This window comes from Carettochelys insculpta, chromosome 8 (genome assembly GCF_033958435.1).
Source record: "Carettochelys insculpta isolate YL-2023 chromosome 8, ASM3395843v1, whole genome shotgun sequence".
NCBI lineage: Eukaryota > Metazoa > Chordata > Testudines > Carettochelyidae > Carettochelys > Carettochelys insculpta.
The window spans coordinates 74,391,727-74,407,586 of NC_134144.1; the positions used below are offsets into that span (position 1 = coordinate 74,391,727).

The 15,860-nt window shown below is 56.6% G+C and overlaps 2 protein-coding genes across 6 annotated transcripts in view; both read right to left on the reverse strand.

The window, feature by feature from the left end:
- The window catches only part of NHEJ1 (non-homologous end joining factor 1), a 126,169-nt gene extending 116,756 nt beyond the window's left edge, over nt 1-9,413 (reverse strand). For both annotated transcript variants that reach the window (XM_075001290.1, XM_075001289.1), the window contains exons 1-3: nt 9,293-9,413; nt 3,725-3,911; nt 1,414-1,623 (exon numbers count right to left, since the gene is read on the reverse strand). In XM_075001290.1, coding sequence (XP_074857391.1) covers nt 1,414-1,623; nt 3,725-3,910 — 396 coding nt within the window. In that variant the 5' untranslated portion in view covers nt 3,911; nt 9,293-9,413. The remainder of the gene's footprint in view (nt 1-1,413; nt 1,624-3,724; nt 3,912-9,292) is intronic.
- Nucleotides 9,414-14,809: 5,396 nt separating this feature from the next.
- SLC23A3 (solute carrier family 23 member 3) overlaps nt 14,810-15,860 on the reverse strand; it is a 41,225-nt gene continuing 40,174 nt past the window's right edge. For 3 of the 4 annotated variants that reach the window (XM_075001591.1, XM_075001590.1, XM_075001592.1), the window contains one exon: nt 14,810-15,762. In XM_075001591.1, the coding sequence (XP_074857692.1) occupies nt 15,434-15,762 (329 nt within the window). In that variant the 3' untranslated portion in view covers nt 14,810-15,433. The remainder of the gene's footprint in view (nt 15,763-15,860) is intronic. The other variant, XR_012646425.1, reaches the window with a different exon arrangement.

Below are 15,860 nucleotides of genomic sequence, written 5' to 3' on the forward strand. Positions count from 1 at the left end.
TTCTGAGCTTAAGAGTTCCAAGGGAGGTTTGACTCCAGGAGCAGATCTATGCCTAAGGCAGCAAGCCCATTCCTCTTCCTATTTCTCTGTCCTTGTCTTTATCATGCAACTCCACTCTGCCAGCCAGGCCAGGCTTCATCACCTGTTGGTTACCTTTGCACTTGCTTCCATGGTAACCCATACGCAGGAAGCAGAGTTAGTCCATAAAGCCACTACCCTGGACATCTTCAGATCCCTCCCCTCTTCTAGGCAGAAGGTGTCTTTGAGGGCCCTCCAGCAGCCCTTTGGCCCACGTTAATTCCTAGCCTTGTCCGAAACCCCGTGTTTGCTACACCCACTCGTATCTTACTTAGACTGTAAGCTGTTCACAGCAACCACCATCTCTGACCCTGTGTTTGCTCAGCGCCCAATGCAGCAGGTCCCTGCTTCGGCAGAAAGTCTCCAGACACTACTTTCACGCAAATAATTAACGCAAGGAATGACCACAAGCAGCGCTGTGGTGACTGGACTGGCTCTAAGAAAAAGTGCTACCCAGTCTCAGTAGATATCCCTTCCCCTCCTCGCCCCCCAAAGGGGCTTAGCAGGGTACTTGGCCTTTACAGACATCAGCTCAAAAATCTCCCAGCACCTCTGGAAGGCAGGAATACTCTCTCTCACATCCCACAGAATGTGAAACTGTAGCACAGAGAAAAGCAGTGACTCAGCCAAGGCTACACAATGCACCTGTGGCAGGGCAGGGACAGATCTGAGGCCCTTCTGACTCCAAGGCTCTCTGCTTTATTATTAAGTTTATTCCAGTTGCCCTGGTGCAGGATCTCCTCGACCTGATATGCTGGGTGCTGCACACAAAGGCAGAGATAAGTCCTCTGACACTGGAGCTGACAGTTTAGCCAAGGAAAGGGTAAAAAGCAGCCCATGGGCCACATGCAGTTTGCCAGAGTTAGCACCTGACAGGCAGCCAGATGCTTTATTTACCTGAGCAGCCACAGATGTGGCCATTGGCAGCACCAGTTGGCCACAGTTTGCCGTTCCCAGCCAACGAGAGCTGCAGGAGGTGGTGGCTCAGCAGCCAACAGGAGGTGTAAGCGGCAAGACCTGCAGATGCTCAAGTAAATAAAGTATGTGGCAGCCTGCCAGAGACCAACCCTGGTCAACCACATCTCAGCCCAGGGGCCACATATTGCCCGTCTCCAGTCTCACCTGAACAGGAAGCAGAAGGTGGCCGTCTCTCACAGCATGAGGGACAGCAGTGGAAAGGAATGAGGAATGCCAGCAATCAGAGTACTCCTTAGTAAATCCGTAATTCAGCTCCCACCACCCACCGCGGCACCTCGCCATCACTGGCTGGCTAGTTTTGCTGAGCCTTTCAGCAGAGGGGCAGATATCTGGCTTATTGCAAAGCCCTTTCCTCACCATCTCCACAGCAGCTGCAGAACAGTGGAAGTCCCAGTAGAAGGGCAATCCGGAGAGATCACTTTTCACATGGATGGTGAGTTTGCTGGGGGTCTGTTGGCAGGAGAACGAGGTGGCATCACTCTCTCTTCCTTCTAGCAAAGGACACATCAGGTTGCTCAAACGATTCAGGAAAGACGACGCATGAGCTGTCAGCCGCTTGTTCAGCTCCTGAGAAAGCCCAAATGCAGAGCGGTGAATGGGAGCAGCCAGGCACCCTGAAGACCCCAATGACAGACTCACAGCTCAGGGATGGAACCCCAGCAAACAGGGTCCATCCCAGTCCGTTCTGTCCCAGGGATACCTACTCGAACAGTCCATCCTTGTGACTGTCACTGCAGGCAGCTTGGCTGCCGAATGAAGCCTCCCACAGACAAACAAGACTGAGGGCGAGAGATACCCATTGGGCTCACGCTCAGCAAAGAATCTTTTCTCACCAGTTTGCCCCATGCACATCAAACCTGGGATCCAGGCATTCCCTCCTGGCACATCAGATCCCCAGCTCCTGGCAGGTGGAGTTTGAAAGGTCAAAATGAAAAGGGCATCATGAAACTATCTCCATTGTGGTTTCTGGAATGCCCTCACCAATACCCCATTGCCATCCCAGGGCTCTCCTGCACTAGGACACCTCTCAGCCGCTCCAGACTGGCTGAGAGACTGCTACAGCCTAGCCCACTTGCCAGCAAACCCAGATAGTGTAGTTATATTGGAGTGGCCAATAGGGATGTTAGTGGGCTGGAGCAGCCCCCCCCCACCTGCCACAGGCAGGATGTTGTGCCATCCCTAGGGGGCCACTGTGGGCAGGGCACTCCAGCCCAGCCCAAGCAGTCCCCATCCGTGGTGGCCGGGAAGACCATTCCAGCCACTCCCCATTAATTAGTTAACCAGTTAAACCTACCATTTAACCAATTAAATGGGACTTTAGATCCCTAGTAGCCCAGGGCGGAGGCAAGACTCCTCTGCCTATCACCATCCACTTCCCAGCAGATGCCAAATTCTATAAAATACTCAAACATTAACCCCAGTGATGAGGGCAAGAGGCTCCCATCAGGCCCAGCTCTCATCTGCCCCTTGGCCAGGAGACAGAGAGGACCTAGAGGAGAGGTAGAGGATAGCTGGTGTTCCCGGTCCTGGTTCTGAAATTACAGAAGATGTAACATTAAAATGAGCATGTTACTGAGGCATCGGGAATTGCCAGGGTAGCACCTCTGCTGTAGCTGCTTGAGAAGGAAGCTGCTGATAGCCTCTGATGCAGCGGAGGGCAAGCTGCAGCCCATCGGGGTCTATGCGAGAAGAACTGGGTTTTATCCATGTGAGTTCATGACCTAATACATTTGTTAGTCTCTTAGGGACCACGGTACTAACACCTAGATGGTGATGGGAATTTCCATGTGATACAATGGCTGGTGCCCTTTGTAACCTGACCCTGGGAGGGGATGAAACCAAGTGACACCTTTTGCCCCAGAAGAAAAGCAAAGCCTGAAGGAGGAACCTAGCTGGGGACTGGGACCAGCCGCTATGAGTGAGTCAGTCTCAGCTGGCTTAGGGAGCAGGGCCCTGGATCTGGCCCCCACTTCTCCCACAGATGGATTGTACTGACTACTTCTGGTTTCTGCATTCCCGGGTTTGTTCTACACTGTGTCCCTGTCACCTAATAAACCTGTTCTACACTGCCTCTGACTGCAGATGGGTGCAGGGCCCTGTCACTCCTCCAAGCTTCAGTGACAAAATGGCCATACTCAATTCCACAGCCTCTCAATCACCAGAAAGACAGGGAAGGAGGACAGGGTGCTAGAGGAAGATACCAGTGTTTGCATCCCTGGAAACGTGCTTCCACCCCAGCCTACAAGTGAAGTACACCTGATGGCCTCAGCCCCAGGCAATCTCTCTCTGCATCCCAAACCCACCAGTTTGGTTCTACACCTGAGGAGGAAGAACCCAGAACTGGAACAGCAGAGTCAGAACGGCAGGTTATTAACAGAGATGCGGAGAGGGGACCATGACTGGAACAGAAGAGTTTGCAGACCAGCCCTGAGGGACAGCAGGAGGGATTGCGCGGAGGAGCCCAGAACTGCAAAGCAGGGACTGTTGTAGGTCAGAAAGGAGAGAATCAGCAGATTTGCGTAGGTCCTCCCCCATCAAGACCCTCTACCTTAGTTTTACTGAAGCTGCCACCTACCCTCTCATGTCCTGTACACTCATGAAGGAGCATTCGCTGGCTTACACATAAAAGGGGGTTTGTGGATTTTTCTGACCTTCATTCCAGACTCACCTTGGACCTTTTCCCGACGACATCAATCTCTGCACGTTCACACCACACGCTGCTGAGGTCAGAGACCAGCAAGACGTAGCCGGTATCTCTGAAACAAGCCTTGGCAATAAAAGTGGACTCACCAAAGCAAACTGAAGCCCAAGGCTGCGTCAGGAGGCTGCTCTCTAGATTCTCAGAGCCCTCCATTCTGCAAGAGAGCAAACAGGCTCAGACAGCAGCGCTCCAAGCAAACAAAGAGCACAGCTTCCATCTGACCCCCTGCACAGGAGAAAATATGCTCCAGGAATTGCTCCTTGGAGGCTTTTGCATCCCTCACTGGCTCACAGCAACGAAGGGTCCTGTGGCACCTTATAGACTAACAGAAAAGTTTTGAGCATGAGCTTTCGTGAGCACAGACTCACTTCATCAGATCACTGGCTCACACTAGCCCCCAGGCCTGCAGTTGATATGAAACCAACTCTCAACACAAGCATCATTCTCTAGTGACTGAAACTTGGCCTCGGCTCTTGCCACATGCATCTCCTCAGACAGGTAACAGCCCCATGAGCTGGAAAAATATCCCATTAGAGGAGTGACCAAATGACCTGGCCGTGGAATAGGACCAGAGAGGTACATAAGAACAGCCATACTGGGTCAGATCAAAGGTCCATCTAGCCCAGTATCCTGTCTGCCGAGACTAGCCAATGCCAGGTGCCCCAGAGAAGGTGAACCAAAGACAATGATCAGGGGATTTGTCTCCTGCCATCCATCGCCCGCCTTCGACAAAAGGCTAGGGGCACCGTACCTTACCCCTTGCTAATAGCCATCTATGGACCTAGCCTCCAAGTATTTATCAAGCTCTTTTTTAAACTCTGTTAGAGTGCTGGCCTTCACAGCCTCCTCTGGTAAGGAGTTCCACAGGCTGACTGTGCGCTATGTGAAGAGAAACTTTCTTTTATTAGTTTTGAACCGGCTACCCATTAATTTCATTTGGTGTCCCCTAGTTCTTATATTACGGGAACAAGTAAATAACTTTTCTGTGTTCACTTTTTCCACACCATTCCTGATTTTAGACACCTCTATCGTATCGCCCCTCAGTCTCCTCTCTTCTAGACTGAAAAGTCCCAGTCTCTGTAGCCTCTCCTCATACAGGACCCGTTCCAAACCCTTCATCATTTGAGTTGCCCTCTTCTGGATCTTTTCTAATGCCAATATATCTTTTTTGAGGAGAGGAGACCACACCTGCACGCAGTACTCAAGATGTGGGCGTACCATAGTTTTATATAGAGGAAGTAAGATAGTCTTCGTCCTATTTTCTATCCCTTTTTTAATAATTCCTAACATCCTATTTGCTTTACTGACTGCTGCTGCACACTGCGTGGATGTCTTCAGAGAACCATCCACTATAATTCCAAGATCCCTTTCCTGATCTGTCGTAGCTAAATTTGCCCCCCCCATCATATTGTATGTGTAATTGGGGTTATTTTTCCCAATGTGCATTACCTTACACTTACCCACATTAAATTTCATTTGCCATTTTGCTGCCCAATCACTCCATTTGCTAAGATCTTTTTGAAGTTCTTCACGTTCTGCTTTGGTTTTGACTGTCCTGAACAGTTTGGTGTCATCTGCAAACCTTACCACCTCACTGCTTACCCCTTTCTCTAGATCATTGACGAATAAGTTGAACAAGACTGGTCCCAGGACTGACCCTTGGGGAACGCCACTAGTTACCTCCTTCCATTGTGAAAATTTACCATTTATTCCTACCCTTTGTTTCCTGTCTTTTAACCAGCTCCCAATCCATGAAAGGATCTTTCCTCCTATTCCATGACCACCTAATTTATGTAAGAGCCTTTGGTGAGGGAACGTGTCACAGGCTTTCTGGAAATTTCTGGTAGCCGTGTTAGTCTGTATTCTAACAAAACAAACCAGCAGTCATGTAGCACTTTAAAGACTAACAAAATAATTTATTAGGTGATGAGCTTTCGTGGGGCAGACCCACTTCTCCAGATCTGAGGACACTTCTTCAGCCCTTTCTCATTACAGTTACTATTCCTTTCTTAAACAATAATACGCTGCTGGTTACCAGACAAACAAGGTGGGCACCGCCACGGATGACCACAGAAACTTCTGTACTTAGCCCAGCGATTTCTGTCCAGCTTCTCCTCCTGCCAGCTGCCATAGGCACATTGTAGTCTATGTGACTTCCCAATCACCAGAGCTAGCACAACGAGTTACGATCTCACTGCAAGGTCAGACTGGAGAAGATGGGCCACTATCAAACAATTCTTTGATCCAGAAAGGGGATCAGGGTCCCCCAGACAAGATGCTGGACAAACGAATCTGGGCTAAAATATCATATACCACCTGAAGGGCTTTGTGTTTCATAGCAAGCACGCCCAGGAGAGTACTGTGACTACAACTGCCAGCGTACAATTCTCTTCTTTAGTCCAACAATGGAACTACGCATGCTGGGACCTATAATCCCCACAGACTACTTCAGAATACTAAAGCTGACCGGCTATGCCTTTCCTGTGTCGTTCTGAAGGACAAGGATGGCTCCAGAGGGATTGGTCCCACCTGCCCCCCCCTTTAAAAAAAACTTAGTTCCACAGATCATTTTTCACTAGACATTTGACTCTCATCTCCTTTTTCCCTAGGAGATTCTCTGGGAACTGGAGAACTGATAGCGGTGCCACTACCCGGTCTCTGACAGTGGCCAGGAACAGACTTGTTTCTAGAGGGAATGTACAGAACAGGGCAAATATTGAATGATCCATTCCCTATCTTCCAGCCCCAGCTTCTGACACTTGGATGTTTAAGGACTGCCAGAGCGTGCAGTTACCTCCCGGGCCATCCTGGCTAATGGCCACTGATAGACCTATCTCCCAAAGTCTTTATCTTTTTTGAAACCAGTTATACTTTCAGCCTTTGCAATGTCCCCCAGCAGCGCGATCCACAAGTTGACTGTACGTTCTGTGAAGAAGTCCTCCTTCATACTTATTAATTTCATTAGATGATCCCTAGTTCTCATGTCATGTAAAGGGGTAAGAAACACTTCCAAATTCACCTCTCCACACTATTCACTATTTTACAGGCCTCTATCAGATCCCCCAGTACTGTCAGGGACACAGCCCCATGCTTATATACCTCCAGTTGCCTGAAGTTGGGACTGGACAGCAGGGGATGCGTTACTCAGTAACTGTGCCAAGTTCTGTTCATTCCTTCTGAGACATCTGGCACCCACCACTGCTGGAAGAGAAGCAGTCCTGTGGCACCTTATAGACCAACAGATATTTCGGAGCATCGGCTTTCATGGGCAAAGACCCGCTTTGTCAGATGCAACTGCTGAAGCGGGTCTTTGCCCATTAAAGCTCATGCTCCAAAATATCTGTTAGTCTGCAAGGTGCCACAGGACTGCTTGGCATTTTTGAAGACACAGACTAACTCAGCTACCTCTCTGATACTTGCTGGAAGACAGGACGCTGCCCTGGGTGGACTGTTGGCGTGAACCAGAGTGGCCAGTCTTATGTTCCTAGTCATCTCTTTTCTAAACTGAACGGTACCAGTCTTTTTAATCTCTTCTGAGATGACCAGAACTACATGCAATATTATTCAATGAGTGGGTATTATATAAGTGATTGTTATTCTGATTGCTTTAAAAACTTTCTTTTCCCTTTATTCCTGTTAAAATGTACCTTAGATACACTTGGGAGGAAAGACACCTTTGTTACAAATTTCATCTTCCCTTTCCCTTTCAGCTTAGGGCAGGGCACTCCAAGGTCTCTCTGAGACCTTCGGTGAGAACGTCAACAAAACCATAGAAGACTGAACTTAATATTGACAAAATCTGTACGGTTCACAAGCAGAAAAATAATTTTGTTTTAGAAAACGCAAATTAAATTATTTTCTTTGCACCATGTGTGCCCAGAGAGGAGCTGCTTGCTCTTTGCAAGGCAGCAGTATAGCCCTTAACTCAAGGGCAGGCGAGATAAGGCCCGCAGGCTGGATCTGGCCTTCCAAGCCTTTTAATCCTGCCACAGTCAGACCCTATGGCTGCAGAGGGGAGGAGAGCTTTAGATGCTGCTCCTAACCCCAGAAAAAAGCTCTCAGCTCATAGTGACCCAGTGTCACATGCTGCTCCTGCCAGCCAACAGAAGTTGAGAAACTTTGCTGGGGGCGGGGGGCAGTGCAAGAAACTGGCCGATGGGAGCTGAGAGATTTTGCTGAGGGTGGGGCCAGTGAAGTGGCTCCCCATCGAGAGCTGCTGCCAGCACTGGACAAAGTCTGGATGTTCCTGGAGTAGAGCCTACAGAAAGCAGAACCCAGTGGCAAAGGGCCACGCAGAGCAGATGCTTCTGTCTCTCTGTAATGCACTGTGAGGCCTACAGATGATTGGCACTTTAGGAGAGTTTATTATGCTGTCTGTACATGGTAACTGTTGGGGCCCGTGAACGGTCACTACACAGTGGGCTCAGAGGAACAGCCCAAGACCCAAATGTCCAACAGCTTCAGGCAGAAGTATTTGGAGAAGGAGGAAAGCTAAAGGCCCGGCCCGACCCATCCCCGAGACTGGCACAGCACCTGTGCTTCTCCTCACCGCCTCTCTCCCGGGCGCGCCTCTGAGCCCCGGCCAGAGAGCAGGAGCCCACTGTACGTGCTCTGCACAGAGCACAAAGGTGGCTCAGTCCCAAAGGGTTTACAGGCTCAGGAAGGGTTACTCTGCTCCCCTGCTCTGCTGCCACACTGGCCAGCACCTGCCCTCACCAGCACCGGGCAGGCGGGACTACATGCACGTGCTAAAGCCAAGCAGGTGCTATAAGACAGCCCAGGGTCCCATCTGGGGTGGGAGCGGCACAGCAAGGGTGGGGGAGGCAAGGAGCAAGAGCAGAGCAGACCGAGCTCTCCCAGCCAGGCAGGAGCCTCTGGAGTACTGGGGCCTCCACAGCCATACAGACGTTCACCTCACCGCCGCCCTCTCCTCCCCCAGCCCCCACTTCACCCCACCCCCCACCTCCCCCAGCCCCACACTTCACATCCCCTCAGCCCCCCACCTCACCTCTCCCCCCACCTCCCCCAACCCCCCACTTCACTTCCCCCACCTCCCCCAGACCCACACTTCACATACCCCCAGCCCCCACCTCACCTCTCCCCCCACCTCCCCCAACCTCACACTTCACATCCCCCCAGCCCCCACCTCACTTCTCCCCCCACCTCCCCCAACCTCACACTTCACATACCCCCAGCCCCCACCTCACCTCTCCCCCCACCTCCCCCAACCTCACACTTCACATACCCCCAGCCCCCACCTCACCTCTCCCCCCACCTCCCCCAACCTCACACTTCACATACCCCCAGCCCCCACCTCACCTCTCCCCCCACCTCCCCCAACCTCACACTTCACATACCCCCAGCCCCCACCTCACCTCTCCCCCCACCTCACACTTCACCTCCCCCCACCTCCCCCAGCCCCACACTTCACATACCCCCACCTCCCCCAGCCCCACACTTCACATACCCCCACCTCCCCCAACCTCACACTTCACATCCCCCCAGCCCCCACCTCACCTCTCCCCCCCCCAGTACCGTGAGCGCCGCCCGGCTCCCGCGAAGCGCCGCCCGCCCGGAGCAGGGGACTCCCCCCCCGGCGCCCCGCGCGGTGCAGGAGGCGGGGCCGAGCCGGACGGGGGCGGGGCCAAGGCTGAGCGAGCTGGGGGCGGGGCGGGGCCGGAAGGGGCGGGGCCAAGAGCGCGTAAGCTGGGGGGCGGGGCCGGCCGGGGGCGGGGCGGGGCGGAGCCGAGGCCGCCTGTGCCGGCGCGGGGGCGGGGCGGGGCGGGGCGGCGCTCGGTCGGTGCACGTGCTCAAAGACCGGGAGAGGGGCCGGTCTCGCCCCCGGGGCTGCCCCCTGCCCCGCCCCCGCCCCCGGCTGAGCGGCACGTGCTTCCGTCCGGCCCGGCGGCTGCTCTCCGGGAGGCGTGTTCCGGGCGAGCCCCCGTCTGCCGCCAGCCAGCCCCGTGCCGGGCCGCGGAGGTCCCCGCCTGCTGGGTGCGGGGCAACGCGCCGCGCACGGGGCTTCCCCGGCGCTGGCACCAATGAGCTGCACCCACGTGGGCTCCCCCAGCTGCCACCTGGGGGGTCCGCATTGCCGTGGCGAACAAAGAGCCCCTCGCGCCGGGGTGGCGCTGTGCCCCTTGGGCACGCGGCCTGGGGGGGAAGGTTATGAAGCGCTGAAACCCCCCCGCCCCCGGGCTATCTGCGGAGCTTCAGTCTGCATGAAGGGATGAGGTGGTGCTGGAGGGGTGTCGCCAAAACATGCTGGACCGCGGGGAATGAGCCAGGTGTTACCTCCTCAGAGACAAGGGCGAGGAAAGTGAGCAAGGCCCGGGTGGGTGTCGCTGTGCCTGGGGGCTCAGCGAGGCCTGGATCTGTGTTCCTCAAACAGAGGGGGATGAGGGTGTAAAACGGAACAGACGGAGAGGCCCCTGCGTCACCTTTCTCCTGCCTCTGCTGAAGACCACAAGGGAGGAGGCTGGCCAGGGTTTTCATACCTTGAACTGGGACGTCCAAAGGGGTGAATTTAGCCTGTGCGCTTATATTTTCTTTTCTTGTGGTAATCGACTGACTTTTCGCCTATCACGTACAATCGCTTAACATCTATCTGTTGTAGTGAATACATTTGCTTAACTGTATGCTGGAAGCGTCCGGTAACTTGCTCAAGTTTTACAGAGGCCGGTGTAGTCCACTGGTGGGAGGTCGGAGGGTGGGGGTCACAGCCCAGACAAGGGGCAGCAGTGGGATCCGGTTGCACAGCGCCCCAGCCATGTCAGGGTGGAGGAGGAGGCAGAGCAGGTTAGTCCCGGGAGGAGCTAGCACCGCTCTGTTGGCGTGGGCAGGTCTCAGCTGGAGGGCTGGGGCAAGTGCTGGTCACCAGTGCTGAGGGAGGCGGCGCAGAGACCGGCAAGGCTCCAGAGAGCAGCGACAAAGCTGCCCCATGGGGGGCAATGCAGCACTCGGGGCGAAGGCTGCCAGACTGGGCACCACTCGGTTTGGAGAAGAGACGGGGGACGTGCCAGCAGGCGGCAGGTAGGGGAAAGGCTGCCAGAAAAACACCAGAGAAAGTTGTTCTCTCTCGTCCCCGGGGCAAGGGGCCAAACTGCAGCGGAGCAGAGTTGGGGTCCATCTTGGGGGAACTGCTGCCCTGTGGGAGCAGCAGGACGTGGAGCAGGCGCCTGGGGCAGCCACAGGAGCTCCTTTGCTGGAGAGCGTCTGTCTGGGGTGGGGCAGACCCAGCACTGCAGCAGGGTCTGGCTAGGTGACCCCTGCAGGTCCTGCTCGCCCCGTGGGTCTGTGGTTTTGCACACACATGCACCGTGTCCATGCTCAGGCCCTCCACTGCTCTGCCAGGCCTGGCTCCCCTGAGCATAAGAAAGGTGTTTGCACGCAGCCCCACCTCGTGGCTGAGCCGTGTAACGCTTTGCTGTGCAGGTGGCGTGCAAGGACGTAACTGGGCTACGCTGAGCTGCGATTGTCGCACACAAAACAAGACACGCTTAAGAGGGAAAAGAACAGCAGGAGGAAATGCAGCTTCCTTCCAGCTCTGGCCTTGACATTCACTTCCATCCTCCCTGCTGGGAAAACACAGGTGCAGCCTCCTGGCTGACCAGCCACTCTGAGATCTGGCAAACCCGTGCCACCTTCAGCCCATTTAAGGCATTGCTCTTAGTGGTCACAGGCTCCCACCAGTGTTACAAAATACACAGCCTCAGCCACCTGAGTCAGACCCTTGTTGGCCAGGCAGCAGGAGGAGAGGGCTGGAAAAGAGGAGATAATGCAGGGGATGAAAAGGGTGTGCTGGGGCCTCATGTCCTGAGGGTGTTTGGGATTCACCCAGAGCCAGGAGATAGAGCTCCGTGTCATCTGGCTCTGGCTCGGGCTGCTCAGGACAATGCTCGGGGTCGGGCTGATGGGGCCCCAAGAGATGGGGCTGGTGGCTGATGTGAGGGTGAAACTCACTCTAGTACTGTTTTTTCCTTGCCACCGTCTCGTTTTAGGCGCCCCAAAGCGGGGAGATGGTGGAATAATCCCCCCTGCATTATTTTGTCCACCAGTTAGGTGTCATATCGAACACGCCCCTTTTGGTTCCTTGCTTTTCCATCTCCCACTGTTCCTGTTTATCTGCCCTGATCTTAACACAGGCCTTGAGTTCTAGCAGACGGCCTCATTGTTTGGGCTAACTCAGTCTCCTGCGCCATTCCCATCCCTGTCTGGGCTAACAGACAGGGTTTGTGGGACACTGTGAACTCTCACCCACTCTTCACCACTGCAGTCACAGTTGGGTACATCTGTAGTCCCTGGTATCGCAGCCGTGCTGGGCGTCACCCCAGAAGTGGGGACGCTGCAGCCAGCTTCACGTGCCAAACGGCTGCATAGCACTGGTGCTCTGTGTGATGAGCAGCGACTAACTTACTGTCCAAGTTGGAGGGCAAAGGGCTGGGCAGATCCCAGCAAGCCAGCAGGAAGAGTGACAAGCGGGCTGCAGGCCAGCGTTTCCTACCCATTCCTGCTAACCCCCTGCAAACAGCTCCTGTGGCCAGGCTGCCCTGCAGATCCACAGGTCCCAAGGACGGAGGAACCACTGTGAGCACCTAATCTGGTTCCTGGACAGCCCAGGCCAGAGACCTGCCCCCAGATCATCCCCAGAGCAGAGCATTTAACAAACTGTGGTGACTTACAGATGCCAGCCCCTGTGCAAGCAGGAGCTACAATCTTGGCTCCCTGGCTCTGAGACAGCGCTGGAGCAATTCCACCACCACCCCTGGCAGGAAGTTGCACCAGCTCCTGTCCCAGCTGGAGCTGGGGGCATCCTGCTCGGGCTCTGCCACTTGCCCTCCATGGGGTAAAGAGATCACAGACTAGACCTCTGTCCAAGGCGAGGTGCAGAGAGGCTGGGTCTCCCTCCTCCGGCAGCAGAATGGGGCAGTCCCCTCCCTTGGGCAGGGAGCGGGCAGGGAAAAGCAGGGGGACTCAAAACCCCGGGGAGAAATAGCCTCTAAGGGGCTGGTGCATGTGGAGCAGGGGGGCTCCTGCTCAGGGCACCTCTGCCTGGTACAGGAGCCTGAGGGTAGCCCTGTATGTGTCCACAGGAGAGGGCTGTGGGCCTCCTGGGTGCAGCTGCAGCCAGGCACACAAGGCTGGAAGACGGGTTTATTAACCCATCCCAGGCAGGGCTTGCAAACCCTGCTCCCCACCTGTAAGTTCCAGCTGCCTGCAGCAGTGCAAGGGGAATTTTATGCTTCCTGGCCTGGGGGCAGCTGGGCCCAGACACTCCCCAGTATGGCCTTCGTAGGACAGACCCACTTCTTCAGCCCAGAGCCAGACCAGAACAGACTCAATATTTAAGGCACAGAGAACCAAAAACGGTAATCAAGGAGGACAAATCAGGAAAAGATAATCAAGGTGAGCAAATCAGAGAGTGGAGGGGTGGGGGGGAAGATCAAGGATTAGACTGAGCCAAGATTAGATAGCTTGGCCTTCCCCCCACCCCTCCCCTCTCTGATTTGCTCACCTTGATTATCTCTTTCTGATTTGTCCTCCTTGCTTACTGTTTTTGGTTCTCTGTGTCTCAAATATTGAGTCTGTTCTGGTCTGAAGAAGTGGGTCTGTCCCACGAAAGCTCATCACCTAATAAACCATTTTGCTAGTCTTTAAAGTGCTACTTGACTGCTTTTTGTTTTGATAGTGTACAGACTAGCAGAGCTTCCTCTCTGTTACTACCCAGTATGGCCGTGATGGCACCAACAGCCCCTGCAGCTACCCACATTCCCCTGAGCAGCAGGGCACAGTGGCGGAGGGGCCAAGGCTGCCGGCCGGCCAGGAACCTTGGGAGGCCAGCGTGGACCTGCCCAGCCTGCTTGGTTTGAGCTCCTCCCTCTGCCGACAGCCTCTGCCCTACGACCCAGAGACAGAAGCAGCGAGGCTGAAGCTGCCCGGCTGGCTGCGGGCTCTGTGCTCTGACCCAGTGAATCTAGCCGCAGGGCAGGGCAGGGCACCAGCTCCAGCAGAGCAGCCAAGAGGCAGCCAGCAGGAGCCCTGCTCTTCTCCCGCCCACTCGCACGAAGGCAGCAGTGAGAAAGGGAACCAAAACTCAGAGCGGCCGCACCTTTTTATAAACCCCCGCTGGGAGAGCGCGGTGCGTGCCGGCAGCCCGAGAGGGACCCGCGCCGGCCGCTCGGTACAACGTGCGGCACAGGGGAGCAGATCCCGGGGTGAAACCCCCGCTGGGAGAGCGCGGTGCGTGCCGGCAGCCCGAGAGGGACCCGCGCCGGCCGCTTGGTATAACGTAGGGCACAGGGAGCAGATCCCGGGGTGAAACCCCCGCTGGGAGAGCGCGGTGCGTGCCGGCAGCCCGAGAGGGACCCGCGCCGGCCGCTTGGTATAACGTAGGGCACAGGGAGCAGATCCCGGGGTGAAACCCCCGCTGGGAGAGCGCGGTGCGTGCCGGCAGCCCGAGAGGGACCCGCGCCGGCCGCTTGGTATAACGTAGGGCACAGGGAGCAGATCCCGGGGTGAAACCCCCGCTGGGAGAGCGCGGTGCGTGCCGGCAGCCCGAGAGGGACCCGCGCCGGCCGCTCGGTACAACGTGCAGCACAGGGAGCAGATCCCGGGGTGAAACCCCCGCTGGGAGAGCGCAGTGCGTGCCGGCAGCCCGAGAGGGACCCGCGCCGGCCGCTTGGTATAACGTAGGGCACAGGGAGCAGATCCCGGGGTGAAACCCCCGCTGGGAGAGCGCGGTGCGTGCCGGCAGCCCGAGAGGGACCCGCGCCGGCCGCTCGGTATAACGTAGGGCACGGGGAGCAGATCCCGGGGTGAAACCCCCGCTGGGAGAGCGTGGTGCGTGCCGGCAGCCCGAGAGGGACCCGCGCCGGCCGCTTGGTATAACGTAGGGCACAGGGAGCAGATCCCGGGGTGAAACCCCCGCTGGGAGAGCGTGGTGCGTGCCGGCAGCCCGAGAGGGACCCGCGCCGGCCGCTCGGTACAACGTGCGGCACGGGGAGTAGATCCCGGGGCGAAATCCCGGCTGCTCCCTTGCTGCTATGGGGCTGGTTCCTCAGAAGGTGCTGAGCCCGAGCCCAGCCAGCCTCCCTGCAAACAGGGCTCTCTCGCCCAGCGCCAGGTTTCCAGTGGGAGCCTGGAGGCCCATGCCGGGGGTGCTGGCGTTCTCCGGGCGCCTGGACGCGAGCAGTCTGTTAGCTGGGCTCCTGGCTGGGTGGCACATGGGGCTGAAGCAAGACCAAGGTCTGAGTCAATCTGATCGGGGCTGCTGTGAGCCAGGGCCCCTGCTGAGACTGTCCCAGCCCCTTTCCAACCGGGGCCACCCGCAGCCTCCTCCCAAGGCTGTGCAGGGCGAGGGCAGGCCAGGGCAGACACCGCATTCACTTGCATGGGCAGAACTGGGGCGCAAGCGCCATGCCCAGACGTGGGAGAGACGGACGACACCAGGGAACTGCTCGCCACAGGGAGAGCGACAGCCCACCCCACGCACGCCCCTGGGGCTGGGAGCAGCGCGCAGGGCAGAGGGCCCCTGGGGCAGGCCGTGGTTACGTCTCTTCATTTCCCTTCCCACAGGAAACACAAAGGTCAGTTGGAGGGGCCCAGGGGGCGTGGAGATGCTGGGCCCAGCGTGGGTGAGGGGTCCGTCTGCCCCTGCTCTGTCCAGAGCTCTGCCCCTCACACCTCACTGTCCCCTCTGCAGTTCCCAGCGTCTCTCCGCCTCCCGTCAGCCTCTGCCTCCAGAGCACCGAGCTTCAGCAGCAGGCCCGTGGCTTCCCCCGGCGGGCCAGATCCCTCTTCCAAGGCCTGGCCCGGGGCCTCCCTTCCCGGGCAGAGGGAGCAGAGCAGGAAGGTCTGACATCCGGAGGGAGGGAGCAGCTTCCGCAGGGCCAGGGGCAGCCCATACACCTGGCTGGCTTCACGCTGGCGCTGCAGAGCAGCGCGCGCCTCTGCACCGGGGTCCCACGCTGCCAGCTCGGTGAGCAGCCCCCGTTCCTCCAGCGTGCCTGGAACCCAGAGAAAGGCCGAGGTTGGAGAACTGGCCAGCTGGCAGGCAGAGGAGAACCTCTGAGCGCTGGGCAGCGGCCCCAGGTCTTCACTGGCA